The sequence below is a fragment of the Solanum tuberosum genome, unplaced genomic scaffold, assembly GCF_000226075.1.
Source record: "Solanum tuberosum cultivar DM 1-3 516 R44 unplaced genomic scaffold, SolTub_3.0 scf00081, whole genome shotgun sequence".
Classification (NCBI taxonomy): Eukaryota; Viridiplantae; Streptophyta; class Magnoliopsida; order Solanales; family Solanaceae; genus Solanum; species Solanum tuberosum.
In genome coordinates, this window is record NW_006239008.1 from 179830 (window position 1) to 200008 (window position 20179).

Consider the following 20179-nt stretch of genomic DNA (forward strand, 5'->3'; position numbering starts at 1 on the left):
CCTTTAGGGATTCTAGACCACACACCCACACTTCATCATAGGGGACAAGGACACATTCAACATTGAATAGGTACTCCTAACATGTATATGATCAAACATTCATATAGGGGTCATATAGGTAGGGGTCATTCCACAATAGTACTTAACATAATCAATCATGTAGACCACACCTTATCCCTAACATTATCATTCGCATTATACTCCTCATCATCAACACATTTTAAACATCATGCTAGCATTGAGGATTTCATATATAACCTTCATAGCATAACTTCATAAACATATGCATCATAATCATCAATTCACTTCACATCTATTGCCTTCAAGGCCATGATCTCAACATGTATAGATAGACAAGAAGTGAACACCTCCACCATAAGTGGATCAAACCACACACCATCAATTCTCATACTATAGACTAGAAGTTAGGTCAACTTACCAATTCTCCAAGCCATGATCACCATGGATCAATCCTCAACAATTCATAATCAATTTACATAGGTAGCAATAGGAATCAACAATGTAATTCAAATATCATAAACATAGTCTAAGTACAATTCCATGAACAAAGGGATCAACCCATAGCTTTGCCCATAAGGCCATAATCCTCAACTCATCAATATACCAACAATTCAACATGAATAAGTATAGCTAATCATAGGAAACATCAATACAATCTAATCTAAACATAATATCACCAATAGAGATCATATTCACAAAGACCCACATCATATGCCAATTTTTGAGAATTTGGGGATCATGGTTCTTCAAGAATTCCTTTGAAAGTTATCTTAAAAACATTAATTCCACATTAATTCATTAATAGAATGATTTAGAAAATCGTTTGACAACGAACCCATGTTTAGATTGAAAATTGGGAATTTTGGTCTTTGAATCACTTTTGAAAATCTTTGACAGAACTCCTTAAATGAGAGGTTATTCAAGAATCAAGAGTCACCATACCTTAATTATTGAAGACCCATGAAATTGAAGAAGAAATCAGTTGAAAACCCATCTTCTAGCTTGAGCTTCATCAAGGTCTTCAATAGAGTTTTTGAGAGAATCTATTTTGAGAGGGAAGGGTCAATTTGAAGAATGGGGTCTAATTTTAGGTTTTGGGGTTTTAACCAACTTAAAATACCCTAAAATAGGTAGAATAACCATTTATAATAATTCCCCAAAGTACCCAAACTACCCCTCACTTAGTTGGACCTTTTAAATAAGTCAAACTTGAGTTTATTTTCGCAGATTTCGTCGGGAAACAAGACCACGACGCGGAGGTGTTCCCACAAGTTCTGGAAATTAAATTTCGAGGCAGTAAAGTCCGCGACATGTCCGCGATGCAGACCAAACATTTGGCCCTTGGTGGAGCTAGTTCGCGACGCGGACATGCTCCCTCCAATCACAACTTCAAGCTGCCTTGGCAGCTTGCTTGGCCAAGGTTGGGGTCCTCCTCGGGGACCCTTAGGGGTGGCCCCCGGGGCATCGTATCCGAACGTTTTGACCCTAAAAACATTTATTAAGACACTAGGGTCACCTCCACTGATTTTAGACTCCAAACAACACATAAAAATATGAATAACATATTAGAACACAACAACACGTAAAAGACTAGTTTTCGAACGTCTTGGTCGTCCCTTGACGTTTGATTTCCAAACTCTTTTAAAGCTGACTAAAATGGCTATTCTTCATTATTTTAACAAGTTATTAATGCATAAAACTCATGTGAGGCTCTACTTTATCCTACTTCATTTTGAGGGTCGTTACACTGATGGACCTCACCGTTCATGTTCATCGAGTTTTCGACTATCACCTACGCTCACCTTCTTTATCTCTATTTTAGCTCAAATTTTCAATTACTTTCGGCACGTACTTTTCTTATCGCCGATAGAGTTTGGTGAGTCGATGTTTTCTCCTTCTCATCGACCTGCCTTGAGCTTTGCAGTAGAAGACTTTGTCATTTTTGGCGAGGTCTTGCGTTTTTGACGAGTCACCAAGTGCCTTCAGCGAGCACCAACTACACACTTTATATATTTTTCTATGTTTTTTGGCTTCTTTTTACATGTATTTGTTCTTTCCTTGTCCTTAAGCCTTCATAGCTACAAAACAACAGTTAAACATTAGATATGGACATAAAATGATATTAAGGACACTAATTGTTGAATGAAAAAGCCTCAAATGAGTCCAAATTTTCCGACTCATCAACACCTCAACTTAAACTTTTATTTTTTCTTAATTAAATAAAAAATTCAATCAGTTCAACAGGGTGTCTACAAACATTTCTTCTGGTAAGCGAACATGCAAGTGCTATCATAAAGCTAACTTCAAGTATATGCAATTTTCAATTATGCACAAAAAGCCTCAAATGATGACTAGCTGGTATCAATCTAAGTTTAAGTTCAAGCTCATGAATGATCACTCATGATGCAAACCTATGCCTCAACAAAAGTATTTAAGTTCCCTAACAATAAAAGACTATTTCATGATCTGACAAAGAACATCAATAATAAAGTTAGGAATCAACACAAACTCTCACACTCTCAAAGAGAAATGCATGAATGTCTCAACCCATAGGTTTGCCCATATTTTCTAATCATCACATCATCTAGCTTTAGCAAGACCTCAAATGTATTTTTAAAGCTTGTAATAGGGCTGAGGGTAAAGGTATGATCAATTTGGTTTAGTGACTTTACCTTTTAGAAGCATTGTCGTTCTCAACTTCACCTCTTCTCATTTTCTTTCCTCCTTTTGACATAGAAACTCAACCTCATTTTTCACAATATTATTTTCTTATTTGACTCATTGAAAACAATTTTTATTCAATCACACACTATAAAAATAAAAACTTCAATTGGTGACACACTTTCATTTAATTTTTTTTGTATGGAGGGGTTTCATCTTTTTGCCACAAGAACCAAAGATGAGTCTCACACTTCTCTTTCATTTGGATTTTTTCCTTTTTCCTTACCACACCCAACTTAGGCTTTTGTCCTAAGTATGTTATTCATACAAATCAATGCTTCAAAAAGGATTTCTGAGTGAGAATGGAGTGACATGTTTAGGTCAAGAGGTTTCAACAAGGTTGCCAACAAATGGATTAGGCTTAATTGGTGCCAAAATTGTTGCACACCCTCACAAGGTAGTCACAATGTAGGCATGATAATTTGGGCTCACTCTAACAACTTGTGTCTTAAGTCATTTCTTGTATTCACAAAAGTTAAGAAATTTGACCAACAAGACAAATTCTAGGAATCCACACACATGCCTTTCAAGTAATCCTCACCACACAAGGAACTTCAAAACAATCATTGTGCATGATTCTACAAACTTAAGCTTGTATGAAATGGTCATTCAAAGTTTCACAATCGATATACAATTAGTCATAAGGAGATGCTAGAAACTTACGCTAGAGTCATGCAATTTGAGTTTCCTCATAGAACCAACACAAAAGTACTTCTCATCAAAAAAATACTATCCAAAACATCAATGTTGATCATGATCGATACTCGAATGTTCACAATAAGTGTGCAAGGTTTTTAATCAGGCAAACAAATCACAACCATTTCAAGGTAATAAAGAAGGAAAATAAACATCATCAAAATTTAAAACCAACAACCAACAATAAACTATCTATAAACTACTAAACCAAAATAAGAAAATAATATTTAATACATCCCAAATGAAAATCAAAGCAATATATACAAACAAAAGGGCTAGGCACTAGCAAGTGCCCTCACCCCACCAGATAGAAAACAACGTTGTCCTCAATGTGAGATAAAAAAACATAAATAAGGATAAGGTGAGGACCCCATGTCAGGTTATTCCTGAGGATAAATCTATTTGTGGATCAACAGAGGCATTATCAACTTAGGAATTAGTGCACGAAGCATCAAAGGGAGGAGTGGAGTCTCAAGAATGGGTCCCACTCGAACCAATGGTGGAGGTCTCCAGAAGAGAATGCTCCAAAGAAACCTGCACGAATGTGTCCTCCAAGTCCTGCAAACCTGCAAACCTGCATAAGTATCCTCGCTCCTCTGCTCATCTCTCACAAACTCCTCCTCATCGACCTCAGGAGTGTCGGAGTCCTCATCAGCCTCACCAACAACTCTGTCGCAACAAGATCGACCTTACTAACTATTTGGAGGAAGGAGGCTGAGTTGCCTGCACATTGGGAAGGGGCACCTCGCCCCATAGCATAGTAATATCGATAGACTTGAGCTCGTCCACATCTTTCTTCAAAGCCACAACATTTACCTTCAAGGATGTCACTTCCGCAGAAGTACACTCAACTCTCTCACGCTCCTCAACCGAGTGGTAAGGGTGTCCAAACTAAGTCAACAGGGTGTGCTGATTCGCTACCTCATCCCCAAGAGGGGCCAAACACAACCTCAATGGTTGCGACAATCATATCATGGACCCCTCTCTCTTTCTCAAAACAAGAGACTCTAAAATCTGCCGAAGGAGCAAGGTTACCTAAGGGCATTCAACGAGCTAAAGGGAACTCATAGAAAGTGACAGCAAACATATCAACAATTCTCAAATATAGGGCGAGGTGAGACTTACATGGTGATTCGCCAGATAACCTTGGCGAGCTCGACTGAGCTTGCCAAATAGGTAATTCACAGCCCTTCAACTTATTTTTCAAAATTCGATTGCAACAACCAATCAATGATCAATTATCAAGAAAATTAGCATAATTTCTAGGTAACCCATAACACCCAATCACCTTGGGCACTCAGATTTCCCCCCAGTTTCAACAATTAACAACAAAATGATTAGTTACCCTTAAGAATGTCGTCACCAATCTATCATTGGGAAAATTCAAGCTATCTTGATGAATTCAGGATACTCAAACTTCACCCACACAACAAATATTCAAGACCCACAGAAAATCTCAAATTTATCTAACCCAAAACCCGAGAAAATCAACCCACTACCACCACCAACCACATTCACCAACTTGAATCCACCCCCATGACATTCTTTGACAACAAGTCAAGTTGGGTCATCATTTTTGCCAAGTTCTCATCACAGTCTTGGTTCTTCTCTAGTTGCTCGTTAGTTAAACCCACATTAAGAGGAGACACTTGATCTTCCCTTGTATGCCATGCACGATTAATCTTAGTCATCTCATCAGGCAAAACTGAAGCTACCTTAATGCTTGTCGCATGATATCACCACAAATGAGCTGATCGGCTACCCCTTGTTCACGGTATCAAGACTCCGATAAAAGTATTACCACAACACTTTATCTGACAACTCGTGATTAGGACATTGTAACACCATTTTTGGAACCTCAACCATGTCTCATGGATTGGTTCAACATCAACTCGCTTAGAATTTTGAATGCTATCCTGAAGCATCAACATTCTCGAATGAGGAAAGAATCTCTCAAAGAACACCTCTGTTAGCTCTTCCCACAAAGTAATTGAGTCCCTTGATAATTCAGCCAACCATTTTATTGCTTCCCCCATTAGAGAGAAAGGAAACAACCTCATCCAAATGGACTCTTGAGTGATATTCTATAAAGTAAATGGGCCACATACATCAACAAAGTTGTGAATGTTATCATGGGATCTTCAAGAGCTAGACCCCAAATGTTCCCTTCATTTGGAGTAGTTTGAACATGGTTCCAGTCACATGAAATATAGCATTACCCATAGTTGGGGGTAACCGATGGCTCCCCCACTCCCTAGTGTGTTAAGATTTACGTCGTTCCAGTTTCCAACATCATCATTCTGCCCATTGTGACTAGCAGCATTGCTCCCACTGATACTCATATCGTCACCTATCAAGAGCACACCAATGAAACAAATGGTAAGAGTGTTCTACTACAACTAAATCAGTAAAAAATTCTATGCACCACTCTCTGACAGTGACACCAGTTTGATAACACTCATATTACTCGTATAATAATTTAACAAACATGTGATCTTTAGTAATATAATTACCCAACCTATGAGATCGGGTCAAATACCACAAAGAGTGATATATATAAGAATTCAATTATGAAGACAAATTGTGATCTAATATATTGTTGTGGGATAGTAACAAGTGTTCAACATAAACAAAGTTGGATAACTCCAAATATCAATTTAAGATGATTTAGTGACCAATTTTGACAAAAGTAAATTAAACCGAGTGTTTTGCAAGTGGAGTGACAATCTAAGCTTGTGCGGAAGTGGGTATTGATGTCAAATAATAGATTGATATGATTGCTCAATAACATTAGCTGCCTCTCGATAGGCTGGATTAATTTCAAAAACACAACATTGCATTTCTCAATAAAAACATGCTTATCATAGGAGCTCTTTTCAAAGCCTCTCATGTAGAATCTACTCAACAATCCAATGCCTTAACATAAATTATGTTTTCTCTTTCAAGCAAATCAAGCATTTACAAGTGAAACTCCAAATTCCTTTTTCAAGCAAACAAGGAATTAAAATCTAAAATGCAAGCATCAAACTAATCATCCACTTAGTGTAACCTTTTTCAAGAAATACATGAAGATCTAAAGTAGAACCAAGTTTGCAACCTTAATTCATCAATTAACACATAACAATTAGTTTGAATCCATGAAAACTAATGTAAAATAGAGCAATATACAAAATTCTACTAAATTAAACAATACACGACTTTAATTACACACTCCTAGAATCAGAATTTTAGCTAATCATACTGGAATTAACAGAAATTATACCAAAAACATTGTCAGCCATATAAATTGATATATTAAAACTTCAAAATCTTAGAAACCTAGCTCCAAATTCCACCAAAATGAATTACAAACTTGCTTAACACACAAAATCTAAGAATGTTCTTTTAATTTGTACTATAATTTTAGAGAGTGTAAGATGAGTTATTTTTCTTTCCTCAACTATTTATACTTTCCCTAATCTCAACCAAAATTTCATTTCGTGACCCAGTTGGCGATATTAGTCAGCTCGGTGAGTCGCTGACTCATTTGGAGAGTCACCGACTCACTCAGCGAGTCGCAGGCTCACTCTGCGAGTCTCCAGCCCAGTCCACGAGTCACCGGCTCACTTAACGAGTCACTGACTAGTACTTGTTCTCGCCTTTTCTTCCTTCATTACAAGCTTTAGGTGTTTGAACTATAGTTGGTGAGCCCGATGGCCATAACTGTTCATGTTTGGTGAGTCACCAACTATTACCTTTGCTCGCCTTTTTGATCTCTATTGTAGCTTAGTTGTTCTGTCACTTTCAACGAGTACTTTTCATCTTGCTGACAAAGTTTGGTGAGTCATTGTTTGCTCCTTCTTCTCACTGACCTGCCTTGAGCTTTTTAGTAGAAGAATTTGTCATATTTGGTGAGGTCTGACACTTTTGTTGAGTCACCACATGCCTTCAGCGAGCATCAACTTCACACTTTATTTGTTTTTCTATGTTTTTGGATTCTTTTTGCATGCGTTTGTTCTTGCCTTGTCCTTAAGCAAAACAAAAATTAACCATTGGATGTAAAATGACATTAAGGACACTAGTTATTGAACTAAAACACCCCTGATGAGTTCTAATTCTTAGATTCATCACTATCCATGAACCAATAATGACTACTACCTTCTACTCTCTCTTGCACAGTAAGATCATTTGTTAGTTTTGAGAACCCACTTAAGTTTGAGTTCCAAAAATGAAGATAAGGGTGCAATCAGAGATTTCTTTTAGTTCAGCCCGACAATATGACTTTCTTAACCTTAGAAGCAGGACCAGATCCCCTTCTAAACTTTCTCTTCTATTTATCATAGTTTGAAAAAAAATTCTCAGTCTTTATCCAGGCTTGACAGTCTTTCTTAAGGTGTCCATTTCGTCTACACTAAATACATAACATATTGTCAGATACAAACACATATTTACTCTAGGGATTGTATGGGGGATCAAACTTTTGACACCCTAGACCTTTGCCAGTGATATATCCACCCGGATCAAGTTCTTTTCTAACTAAACATTTCTTTCTAAATATATAGCCAGATTCAATTCATACTTCTTTAAAGCATTCTTGAAGTTCTAGTTGCAGTCTAGTTTCCTCACTATTTCCCTTTGAAACAGACTCAAAAATTTTCTTTAATTTCTCCTTGAGTGTTGTGTTTACAGCACTTGCTAAAACCAATTTTTCTCCCAGTTCTGAGATTTGAGAAGTTAATGAATCTTTCTCATTTTCTAAGATGTCAAGAGTTTCTCTTAAGAAATCAATTATAGTAATGAGCTCACAGTGTAAGTCAATCAAGATGTTAACTAAGCCTTTTAGTTTCTTGAGAGAATAATAATAAATATTTTGCTTAATGTCAAGAGGTGTTACCTCTTCATCCTCATAATTTTTTTACTTTTCTATGAGAACAAAGAGTGAATTGAAGGCATATTCGTCGTCCTCCATAGCAATCATTGAAGCATCTTCTAGGTGCTTTGGTTCATCCAATTCACTTGATGAGTCTCCCCAAGCAGCAAGAGCCTTTTTGACAATATAATGAAAAACAACTCTTCTTTTGGACTTGTCTGAGACCCATCTCTCTGTTTATCCTTGTCACCAGAAATTTTGATGTAGTCCTTCTACTCAATTTTTTTCATTGGATAGTATCTGATGAAGTGAGACAATGAGACAAGAAACAATTTACCATCCTTTATAACATAGGAGTAGATATGCAATGTAAGAGCACAAAACACTAGACTCAATAATGTAATTAAAGACATTGTAACACTCGATCAGCTCCCTTGTTGAATATGAGTAACGTTCTTCCTTCAAAATAGATTTTTCTGTTGTGTGTAAAATCTTGATGCAAAAATTAGGTTTTTATCTTGTCAACATGTTCTTTTTATTAGAGATACAAAAACCTAGGAGCATGCCATTGGTTGAGGATTACTGGCGCCTCTGCTGCAGTGCCCACCAATCACTGTTGCAACTGGACCTCTACAACTGCACAATCGACGTATCCTATACGTCGAAAACTCTGAGGACCAGATCCCTTTGCACTATAGTTTGTTACATTATCAAAACTCAAAATACAAACAAAAGGAATATCTAGTTTGTTCATAAAGCATATATTGCTAAACTAAAATCAGTTTGTTCATAAAGCATGTTGCAAGATTGACATTTAATTTTCACATGTGACGTACGTGGAAAAACTTCTCATGATGTACATGGCAAAGGAATATCATTGCTAAACTAAAATAAGTAAATTTCTTAAAGGATTAAGAGGACTACAACTTATTGGTGCTTGTGTTTCAATATTGACTTAGCTGCATTTCTTACTGAATACTAGTACTAGATACCTAAACAAATAGGAACAAATGAAATCAAGAACTATTATATGAATTATTGAACTCTAAGAATATGCATTCACAATTAGCTTTACATGAACTAATAAATGCAAATCATCAACTAATATATATACCTATGGTTGTGCTTTGCTAATTTTGATAAATATACAAAAGAAACTATTTACATGTCAATGATATCATCATATACAATTACTGAAAAATGACAACTCCCCCAAATACAAGAGATCAGAGTAATATTTGGAACAAGTGAATAAGTAATATCAATAGACAATTTTTTCTTTTCTTTGATCACTAAAAGGTAGTTTAATGCAAATTAATTATTTGCATTATATTCATGTAAAGTTTTAACTATTTATGTTTAAATAGTACTTAATAATATTATTCCTAAAAGTAGCCTAACAAAAAGAGTTCCTACTTTGTCGGCTTCTAATTACTCAAAACAAACATCGGTGGAACGGTCTAGTGCACAACAGAGTTAGCATGTTCCCCATTCATGTATGCTTAGTTATTTTCATGTAAGCTGAGGCTCTACATGTTAATAAACCTCACGGTATTGTTGTTTTCTTATACATTAAACAGAACCACTTTAACCTTTTGCAGGATATTGAGTCGATGGAAAACGCATTATGCCAAGCATTATCACTAAATACATCATCGAAATCTGTTCATGAATCGGACGTTTCAAGAATCATCAAAGAATTCGTTCGTAATCCAGTGTTGAAGGAAGGAAGTATTTTCAAAAGGTAATATTATTTTTTTTTGTATTCAAATATTTCTAGCTTTATACATGACTTGAGAGATTAGCTCACAAACCAAATGACTATGGTTGACTACAAAATATTAGAAAATTTTGTCTCATTTTTCAAAAGAGTGAAGTGCATTAATACAACTTTGTGTAATATTTCCTTTATCTACCTAAAAATATCTTTTTGTTTGTGGTATGACATTGTCATTTATCAATCATCAATGTAATAGACTTGATGTTATCAATGGTTGCTTTGGCAAGGACACGGTTGAAGAAATATTATTTGCACTTGTAAGTTAATCATCAACTCCTTCTCTTATCTCCTTTTAATTATGTTAGTAAAACTCATTGACCAAGAGGTGATTTACAAGAATGAATTTTCAACTTTTGACTCTGTTTGTTTCATCAAAAAACGTCAAGTTTAATATGTTTTGACTTTGAACATTGAAGGTTTGTCCATAGAGCAAGAAGGGATATTAAAACAAAATAGGAAAAAAGGGAAAATGGTCAAATGTTCCTCTTTACCACGTGAAATCAAATTTGTTTGCAAACAGGAAAAGGGGGAAAACATCAAATTTACTCCCTCAATTAGGCCAATTTTTTTGATTCTATCCTCTGTTATACAAATTAAAATATCTTTCTCATTATCTAAATAGTTCAAAATACCCCCTCCTTTGTTAAGGCTATCTGACATGGACACTAATAATTTGTTGAGGAGTATATTTGAACCATTTAGACGACATTTGTGTACATATAATATAATAGAGGATAAAATTGAACAATTTTGCATAATAAAGGTATACATTTTACCGTTTTATCAATATAACATACAAATTATCCTGTATTTACTGCTAATTAACTAGAATATATATATATTATTATGTTTGATAGGAAAAGGAAAACACTGCAATGAATGATAAGTGGATCACCAATGCAATCAAGTCTATGAAGTTGGCATCACCAACAAGCCTTAAGATTACTCTCAGATCTGTAATAACTGCTCACTATTAGTTGGTTTTCCTAAAGAAAAAGTTTAATCAAGTCTATTATTGTTTTTAAGTTAAAATTTAATTTCTTGAATGTACGTGACAAAATTTATCTTGTTTTACAGATTAGAGAAGGACGCAAGCAAACACTTAGACAATGTTTGATTCGTGAATTTAACATCAGTAGTCACATTGTACTAAGATCATTCAATTACAACGATTTCTATGAGGTACGTAGGGTTATGTCATTTAAGTTATACTATCATGTAAATTATGATTTTAATTTACACTTTCTATTAATTACGTAATACAAATGTTGGTTGAACTTGTAGGGTGGTAAAGCAATCTTTTTTACAAAGGACAAAACGTTTAAGGTATCACGAATCTTCGAATTTAATTATACAGATATGTCTATACATTTTCTTTTATTTAACAACAAATTAAATTATTCAAGTGATAGAAAAAGATTATCAAATTTTAGATTAAATAAAAAAGAAAAAACCAATGGTTATAATGAATGCGTTTATTGTGTACATGTATAGTGGGAACCATCAAAGTTGGTGCAAGTACACGATGCAATAGTAATGCAGTTTTCTGAAGTGGTCCATGACGATCGTTGGGGTTACTTGGAACTTCCAGAAAGAGAACAATTGAAAAGGTCTAAACTTTAAATTTATAACATAAAATTATGAGATAAGGTCTAAACTCTAAATTTAATTTGGGGCTACTGTAACTCATACACTATTAAACCCTTTTAATGATCCTCTTTGAAAGAATATCATGTCATGAAACTACTATGATGTATGCATTTGTATTGTAAAAATATTCAATCTCAAATTGTCTGGTATATCGTCGTTACTTGTTATGCAATGATGTTTCTAGAATTTCATTTTTAAAAAAAATTCATCTTTGTTGTCTCTTTTATTTATTCATTTTACATATGGTTGTTGTTCGCAACAAATTTCCGTAAGCACTAAAAATTAACTGCAAGCAAAATAAATAAAAGAAAAATGTGATTTTTATTGATAAATTTGTGAATACAATTCTGTTGTTTTCTTGATTCTTCTCTCCTAAGCTTCTCCGTGATTCAAGGGCCTTCAATAGCGTATTTCTCGAATGTAGGATGATGTAGACCTCCTTGAGATGTATTTGATCTCTGAGAACGTCGGGAAGCACTTCGTCGTTGCAAGTTGATCTCCGGGAAGAACTCCGTTGACCATTCCTTCGAAGAGCTATTTGTAGCTGGTGTTGTAGCTTTCTCCAATTGCAGAATGTTTGTTGAAGAGTTTTCTTAATTTCCTTAGAATGTCATGTACATCCCCTATTTATTGTCACGACCCAGGGGTACCCCTTAGATGTAACATACGTATAGAACCCCGAAGGACCCCATACAAGCCACTTAGCTTTCATCACATAAGAAATAGAACAATAAGAGTAAAACAATAGTCCAAGTCCAATAGTTTTATAAAAGAAAAGCGGAAGCGTAAATACTTGTCTCAATATAGCCATCTAGTACAATAGAATGAAATTAGTCCTAGCCCATAAATCATGTCCAAAAGTGAAATACATGAACGAAAGTGAAACAATAAACATCCGACCTCGAAGCACGAGGACTCACCAAAGCTCGAGAAACCTCGAACTTAAACACTAGCCACGAAACTGAGAAACCTGACTGTCGGACCCTACATTTGGGGAAATGTAGGCAAGAGTGTGCGTTAGTACAAAATAATGTATCAAGTATGATAGGTATGCATGAAACATTTAAATCATGATAAAAAGGAACATGTCATGAAATGACATGTAATTGACCAAGCTAAAACATGATATAAAAGAGTTAGAAAACATAAGTCATAAAACCATGGTCAATGTAAGCTAATCATCTTTAAAGCCTCTGAACACTCATGAGATACTTCTTGAAGTAACCTTAGTTCATTATTAATGTGGGGAATTAGCTTTAACCGACATAGAGACCATGTGAGCTATAACATGATCCCAGTGTCTCCCACACCAAAAAGGGCTGTCCTACTTTCCAAGGTAAGGACCATAAATCTGTGCTAAAGTGGATCCAGACAATCGTCCTATGGGAGCACATAGGTAAGGGATAAGGAGATTGCTACTAGAAACCCGGTCTCTACTAATGGGGGAGCTTCCATCTCAATATTCTCTCGGTGCTAAGCACAAATCTCACAGAATAGTCATTTCTTACTTGTTCTTATTATCCATGAAAAGGCACATCATCTTGCCAATCCAAGCTAAGTCATCATCCATGGAAAGGTATCTTTCAATAACCAATCCAAGCTAGGTTCATTAGGATAGCTCTTAATCTTTGATTCAATTAGGTGAGAACACCTTTCAACCTTAGAATCCTTTATTATGTGAGAAAACCTTTCACATCTTTCTTTGTGTTTTTATGAGAATGTCCTTTCAATAACACAACTACAACATCATTGATACTTTATTCTCAAAGCACCCTTGTAACATTTGCATAAATTTCATAAGAACATGCATAAATCCATAATTTACATTTCACGGTCAAAACCCACTTTCAATCATCAATACTTAGAAAACAAGGATTAGATATGAATTTGATCATAAATTCAGGTAAAGCTAGCAATATATGCTTAATTTCATAAAACTCTTTCTTTATAATCAAAATCCCACATATATCATATGACTCATAACATGAAAACATGGGGATTACATTAGTTCATAGGGGAAATCATCATAAAATCATAGTACTTCATCAATTCATGCATAAGAAATCATAATTCAATCATTGAAATTAATAATGAAAAGAACCCATGATAATTGAAGAAAACCCTAAATCAATTGGGGAATTCTAACTTTGAAATAGAGGAATTTGGGAACTTCATGAATGGAAGGAATCCATGGATAAATATTATCATACCTCAAAGCCAAAACCTTATATTTAATGGTGAAAATGGAGGCTTGCCTTCAAACCCTATGTTGAACCTTTCTTCTTCTTCAAGTTTCTAGAGAGAGAAATATTTTGGAGATGAGAATTGATCTTCTTTTGTGATTTTGGAAGGATGACTTGAATGGGTTTATTTGGGGGTTGAAACTAATTATATAGGGGTCTTAGTAAAGGATAAAACTACGTAGTATAGGAGTTAATTAATTAGTAAAATACCCAACTACCCCTGAACTTAACTGCCGACTCACCACCTACGGACCCCAGCGACGGACCATGGACTGACCTACGGTCCTTCCTGTTAGACCGTCGATGGTGGTTAGAAAGGGTTCTTGGGCATCGAACCCCCCAACCATGGACTGTGGTCTGACCAACGGTATGTTGGTAAGGCCGTGGTCCTAAGCCTCCGAAGAACTTGAGGGTGACCAGTCCACGGACCCCACCCATGGTCCGTGGTCCCTTCTACAGGCCTTGGTTGGCCTCTCGTGGCTGGCACCTGGAATTCCTGAAAACGGCTATGTTGCCTTCTTTCGGATCCGGGATGTTACAATATCTCCCCCTTAGGATCATTCGTCCTCGAATGAGATTCAAGTTGATACGAAAAGAGTAGGAGAGGAACTAACAACCAACCTACAGTGCAATGCATACAACCAAGGAGAAACTATCGACTCTAATCTAAGACATTACCAAAACATCATAAGAGGGGTGAAACTAAGTCTAACAGCCCAATATGCATGAAATGCACAAATCCGAGGAGGAAGCATCAACTCCAAGATAACATCATGTTCACAACATCTTATCAAGTAGTCTACAATTCATACTCAAGTGCACAAAAACATGTAGAAATCAATCAAATTAACTCATTTTCTCAAAACTTAACTTTTACAAAGCATGCTTAATAAGGAAATCATGGAAACATATAAAAACACATGACTTCAAAACAAGGAAAAAACCATGAGGAACTTATTACCTCAAGCTATAGTAGGATTAGAAGGAAAGAGATGACGATATTGGGACATCATATCGGCATCGGCCTCCAAGTAGCACCCTCAACTAACTGATTCCTCCACAACACTTTCGCGGAAGCTATTTCTTTATTTCTCAACCTCTTCACTTGTCGGTCCAAAATCTCAACTTGAACTTCCTCATAAGAAAGATTCTCCTCAACTCCCAACCCTTCTAAGGAAATTATGGATGTCGGATCACTAACACATTTCTTCAACATAGAGACATGGAAAATCGGATGCACCGATGCCAACTCATTTGGCAATTTTAGCTCATAAGCAACCTTACCAACACGTTTCAAAATCTGATACGGGCCTACATATCGGGGATTAAGCTTCCATTTCATGCCAAACCTCATTACACCCTTCATGGGTGAGATTTTCAAGTAATACCAATCATGAACATCAAACTCAAGATCCCTTCTTCTCACATCGGCTTATGACTTTTGCCGACTTTGAGGCATTTTCAACCTTTCTCTTATAAGTGAAACTTTCTCTATGGCCTCATGTACCAACTCGGGATCTATTAGGGCGACTTCACCCACCTCAAACCATCTTATAGGAGATCTACACCTCCTACCATATAAGGCCTCAAATGGAGCCATATGAATACTCGAGTGATAGCTATTGTTATAAGCAAACTCAATCAATGGCAAATGGTCACCCCAATTACCCTTAAAATCGATCACACAAGCCCTTAACATATTTTTCAAAGTTTGGATAGTACGCTCCGCTTGCCCATCGATTTGGGGATGAAAGCCAATCCTCAGTCACATCTCATGTAGAGGTTCACCTCTTATGTGCTTGAAATATTGGATCTGGGTTCGAAGTTTAAAAATCTTCGAGGGTGGAAAGAATCTCTCCAAGAAGGCATCATTTAGCTCCTCCCACGAAGTGATAGAATCATTTGACAATTTTGCCAACCATCTAGTAGCCTCTCCCGTTAAAGAGAACGGGAATAACCTCAACCTTACGAACTCTTGAGATATATTCCTGAACACAAATGGTCCACATACCTCTATAAAATTACTAAGGTGTTCATGGGGATCTTCATGAGCTAGGCCCCCAAAATTTCCTTTCAGTTGGAGCAATTGTAGCATTGTTCTAGTAATGTGAAACACAACCCACCCGACTGTGGTGTTGTTTGAACAATATTCATATGCATATCGTTAAAATCACCAATATTGTCGTTTTCACCATAGTGACAATCGTTGTCACTACCATGGTCACTCATTGTATAAGGCCTGCAAATTAGCCAAAAACAACACAAAACAACAATCTACTACAACTAAATAATATTAAAATATAATTTCACAATTAGAATTCTCAACCACCATTTCCTGGTAGCGGTGCCATTTTTTATCACGCTCAAGTGTCCTCCTTAAAACCAGTTAAAAGGGACAACAATCGTAGTCAATAAAAACCTAACAAAGAGTCAGTGTCGAATCTCAGAGAGAATGATATATAGTAGAGAATTTTGATCTAGAAATTAGGATTGTAAAATTGCTCATTTGTAATAGTAAGAACAATTGGGTGGATGATTCCACCAATTTAATAAAAATCTTTGGTGTTAAGTTATCACAATTAAACTAAAATTTCAAAGAATTTGAGAGTTAACAAGCACTCTAGAGGTGCGGTGATTGGAAATCGATGTCACATAGGGGAAATTGTGTTGCTCTATAGTGAGAAACATTCATGAATATGCTAGGTCATCTTCAGTGACTCTAATCATCTTTCGATCACAAAGCATCTATGCATAGAATATCTTTTTGATCTTATCAAAATTCCCAACTAAACAACCCAATACCTTACTCTAATCTCTCTTTTGATGCAAAAATAGGGTAAATAGATCCAACTCGTAACCTATTTTCAAACAAGTTACAAACATCAAACCAAAATTGCTAGTATTGGACTAATTACCTGCTCCAATCAATCTCTTTCGAGCATCGGCCAAAGATCGGAAGTAGGAACTAAGTTTACCTTTAACCCTTAAATTAACCCCATGCTAATGAGCCTAAATTCATGTATGAACAGCAGAAAAACAGAGCATAACACAATACCCACTACATTAACTCAAAACACAACCCATTATTGCACCCCTAGATCTTGGGGTTTTAGCCACCCATCACAAAAATCAAAGAAAATATACCTTCCATGTAAGCAACCATGAGTAATATGAAATTAAGCAATTACAAGTAAACCCATTTTGTATTCAACTTTGATTTATCAAATTCAAGAGCAAAGTTGAAAAACCCCTAAAGCTAGAAAGTGTTGTTCACAAAGGTCAAGTGTTCTCTCTAAAAACTTAATTTCAGAATTAATTTTCAGGACGTCCAATTTCTCTCTCCTTTGGGATATTTATCATTTCCCAAAATTTGGCCCAACAACTAATGCGCACCTCATTCGGCAACATTAGTCACGCTCGCCGAGCACATTTGGTGAATTGTTTCTCGCTCTTCAGCTCGCATTTTCATGCTCTAGGCTTCAGGTGTTTAAACTTCAGTCTGTGAAATCGTTTGAGTCAGTCTCACATTCAGCAAATCATCGATTACCACCTTGGTTTGTCTTTTGAGTATTTAATTTTTATTCTTACACTGTCATATTCAGCGATTATCAACAAGGTCACATTTCTCATTCGGTGTATCCCCTTATTTAATAGAGTTCGCCGACCTAGTTTGATAGACACAAGTGCTATACGCTGTCATTTTGGGTGAGGTCGTGCTCACTAGGCGATCCACCTTTCTTTTTAGGTGATCAACAATGTATAGTTTGCACTTCTTTTTGTATTTTTGGTCATTCTTTCAAATATCAATCACTGTCTTGTCCATTTTGCTTTCATAGCTGGAAATCATCAACATTTTATCAAATAGGAAAAAATTGGGCATTGAGGACACTAATCATTGAGCTAAAATGACCTCAAATGAGAGCAAATCTATCACTCATCAAGAAATCAGGTATATCTCAGTCCCCTACTATAACTTTCACTTCTACTCTACAACTGCTACTGCACTTGCCCCTACTCCTGTCTCCCGTCTCCCCTTGACCCAAGCTACGATCTACCAAATAAGCAGTCTTGCCCAGTCTGCGAATGTGAGGGTTGAGAAAGAGATGCCATTGTTAATTGATATGGTTTTTGAGAGGTTTATATCCCCATTGAGAGATAGGTTGACTTAATGTAAGGCTACTATTGAGTCACATGGTATAAGGTTGGACAACCTCACTACTATATTAAAGGCCTGAGAGAAGGCCTAGGGTAGTTTGGATGTGATTGCTACTATGCAGGCTGAGTTGGGTAAATTGAGGGCCGATGTAGACAATCTGAGGTCTACGGACATTTCCATGCTTTGGCCCCTACGTGATGTGCCTATTTTAATGCCATCTACTATGACCAGAAGTGATCCATCTCAGAGTGTACAACTGAGCGATGAGGCTAAGAGAGTTGTTGATGTAGATGTTGATGATGTTGATGTGGAGGATGAGAGGGTCGACGATGATTTGGCCCAAGAGACTGATGAGGAAGAGTTGAAGACAGAGGAGGATGCGAAAATGATTGCTTTGACATTGACTGAGTTGCAGGACACATAGGAGATGATAGTCCATGCTACATTGGAAAGATCCCTCTAGGAGACCTCTGCAGTGGCACCAGTGGAGTCTCTTTGGACTCCGCCATTCCTCCCACTATTGTGCCCAAAACTAAAGGCCAGATGATGTCACTCCTCTAGAGACTCCTCATTTGAGCACTCCACATGCAAAGCCTGTGAGGGGGGCTTTTTCACCTTTCCTCTCATACTCTTTTATTTTATTTTCGCATTGAGGACACTATTATTTACATTTAGGTGGGGTGAGGCCACTTGTGCCAATATTCCCCTTTTTATTGTATTTTGGTATTTTATTACTTTCAACTTTTGGATGATTGTAGTATTTTGTTTTTATTTTTATTATAGTGTTTCATTTGGTTTTTATCTCTCTTTGCATTTTTCTCTCAAAAAATTTCTCTTGCCCCATGAGTTTTAAAAATCGTGAAATTCTTAAGCTTTTATTGATAATAATTCAAGGATATTTTTTGTTCAATATCAATGTCTTGAATAGTACTCATGATGATCATGGTGTAAAGTGTTTCTGTTACAAGAAATAAATCGATGTGATTGCACTTTTAAGTGTACTTTGTTAATCCTTTGTTGACTAGATGAATTTTGATGTGAGCCTTGCTATGAACATCACATATAAGTTTTTGATCCTTTAGGATTGTGCTAAATTAGTGTATTTGAAGTGTCATATATGACGAGGTTTTACTTGAAAGCATGTGTGCTGAATCCTAGAATATGTCTTGTTATTCTAATTGTCTAAGCCTTGGTAAGTGTAAGGCATGATCTTGATCAAAAATTCTGAAACGGAACCCAAACTTCCATATCCTTTGTTACTACCTTGTGAGGGTGTGCATCTATTTTTGCACCATTTGAGCCTAAATCATTTGTTGACAACTATATTGAAATCCCTTGAGCCAAATTGTCCTTACCTTCTCACCTAAAATCCTTTTTTGAAGCATTGGTTTGTTTGAATAACCAACTTAGGCCAAAAGCCTAAGTTGGGGGTGTGGAAAGGAAGGAGCAATAAAAGTCAAGTAAAAGACGAAGAAAGATGAAATCAGACTCAACTTTGAAGTTTATTACAAAAAGAAGGAATCCCTTCTTATATATATATATATATATATATATATATATAAGGAAATTCCAAATAAAGTGATTGACAAATCAAAGTATCAAAGTTTGAATTCTCAAATGAAAAGAAATAAAAAGAACTTGAGAAGAGGTGAAACTGATTGCAACAATATTTTGGAAAGGTGAAGTCACTAAGCCAGATTGACGATACCTTAACCCTCCTCCCCATTACAAACCTAAAAGACCCTTGAGATTTCACATGAACTAGGTTGTGTGATGATTGGAAAATATAGGCATACCTATGGGATGAATCTTGCATGTATTTCTCTTTTGAGAGAGTGAGAGTTGCATTGATTCCTTACTTCTTTATTGATTTTCTTTGTGAGGGCATGAAATTGTTCTTTATGTGAGGGCACTTGAATACGTTTGTTATAATATGGTCTCGCATTAGAAAAGAAGCTATTGTGAGCTTGAGCTTGTGTTGAGACTGGCTAGTCATCATTTGAAGCTTCTTTATCATGATTGAGTGTATCATGTTGTTGAGAGTAGTCTTGTAATGGAACTTG

The 20179-nt window shown here is 36.1% G+C and overlaps 1 protein-coding gene across 1 annotated transcript in view; it reads left to right on the forward strand.

Annotated features, from left to right (window-relative positions):
• The window catches only part of LOC102594320 (probable 3-hydroxyisobutyryl-CoA hydrolase 3), a 46757-nt gene extending 34908 nt beyond the window's left edge, over positions 1-11849 (forward strand). The window contains exons 10-15 of the mRNA XM_006346627.2: positions 9889-10031; positions 10264-10324; positions 10925-11023; positions 11145-11249; positions 11352-11393; positions 11562-11849. Coding sequence (XP_006346689.1) covers positions 9889-10031; positions 10264-10324; positions 10925-11023; positions 11145-11249; positions 11352-11393; positions 11562-11690 — 579 coding nt within the window. The 3' untranslated portion in view covers positions 11691-11849. The remainder of the gene's footprint in view (positions 1-9888; positions 10032-10263; positions 10325-10924; positions 11024-11144; positions 11250-11351; positions 11394-11561) is intronic.
• Positions 11850-20179: the final 8330 nt, after the last annotated feature.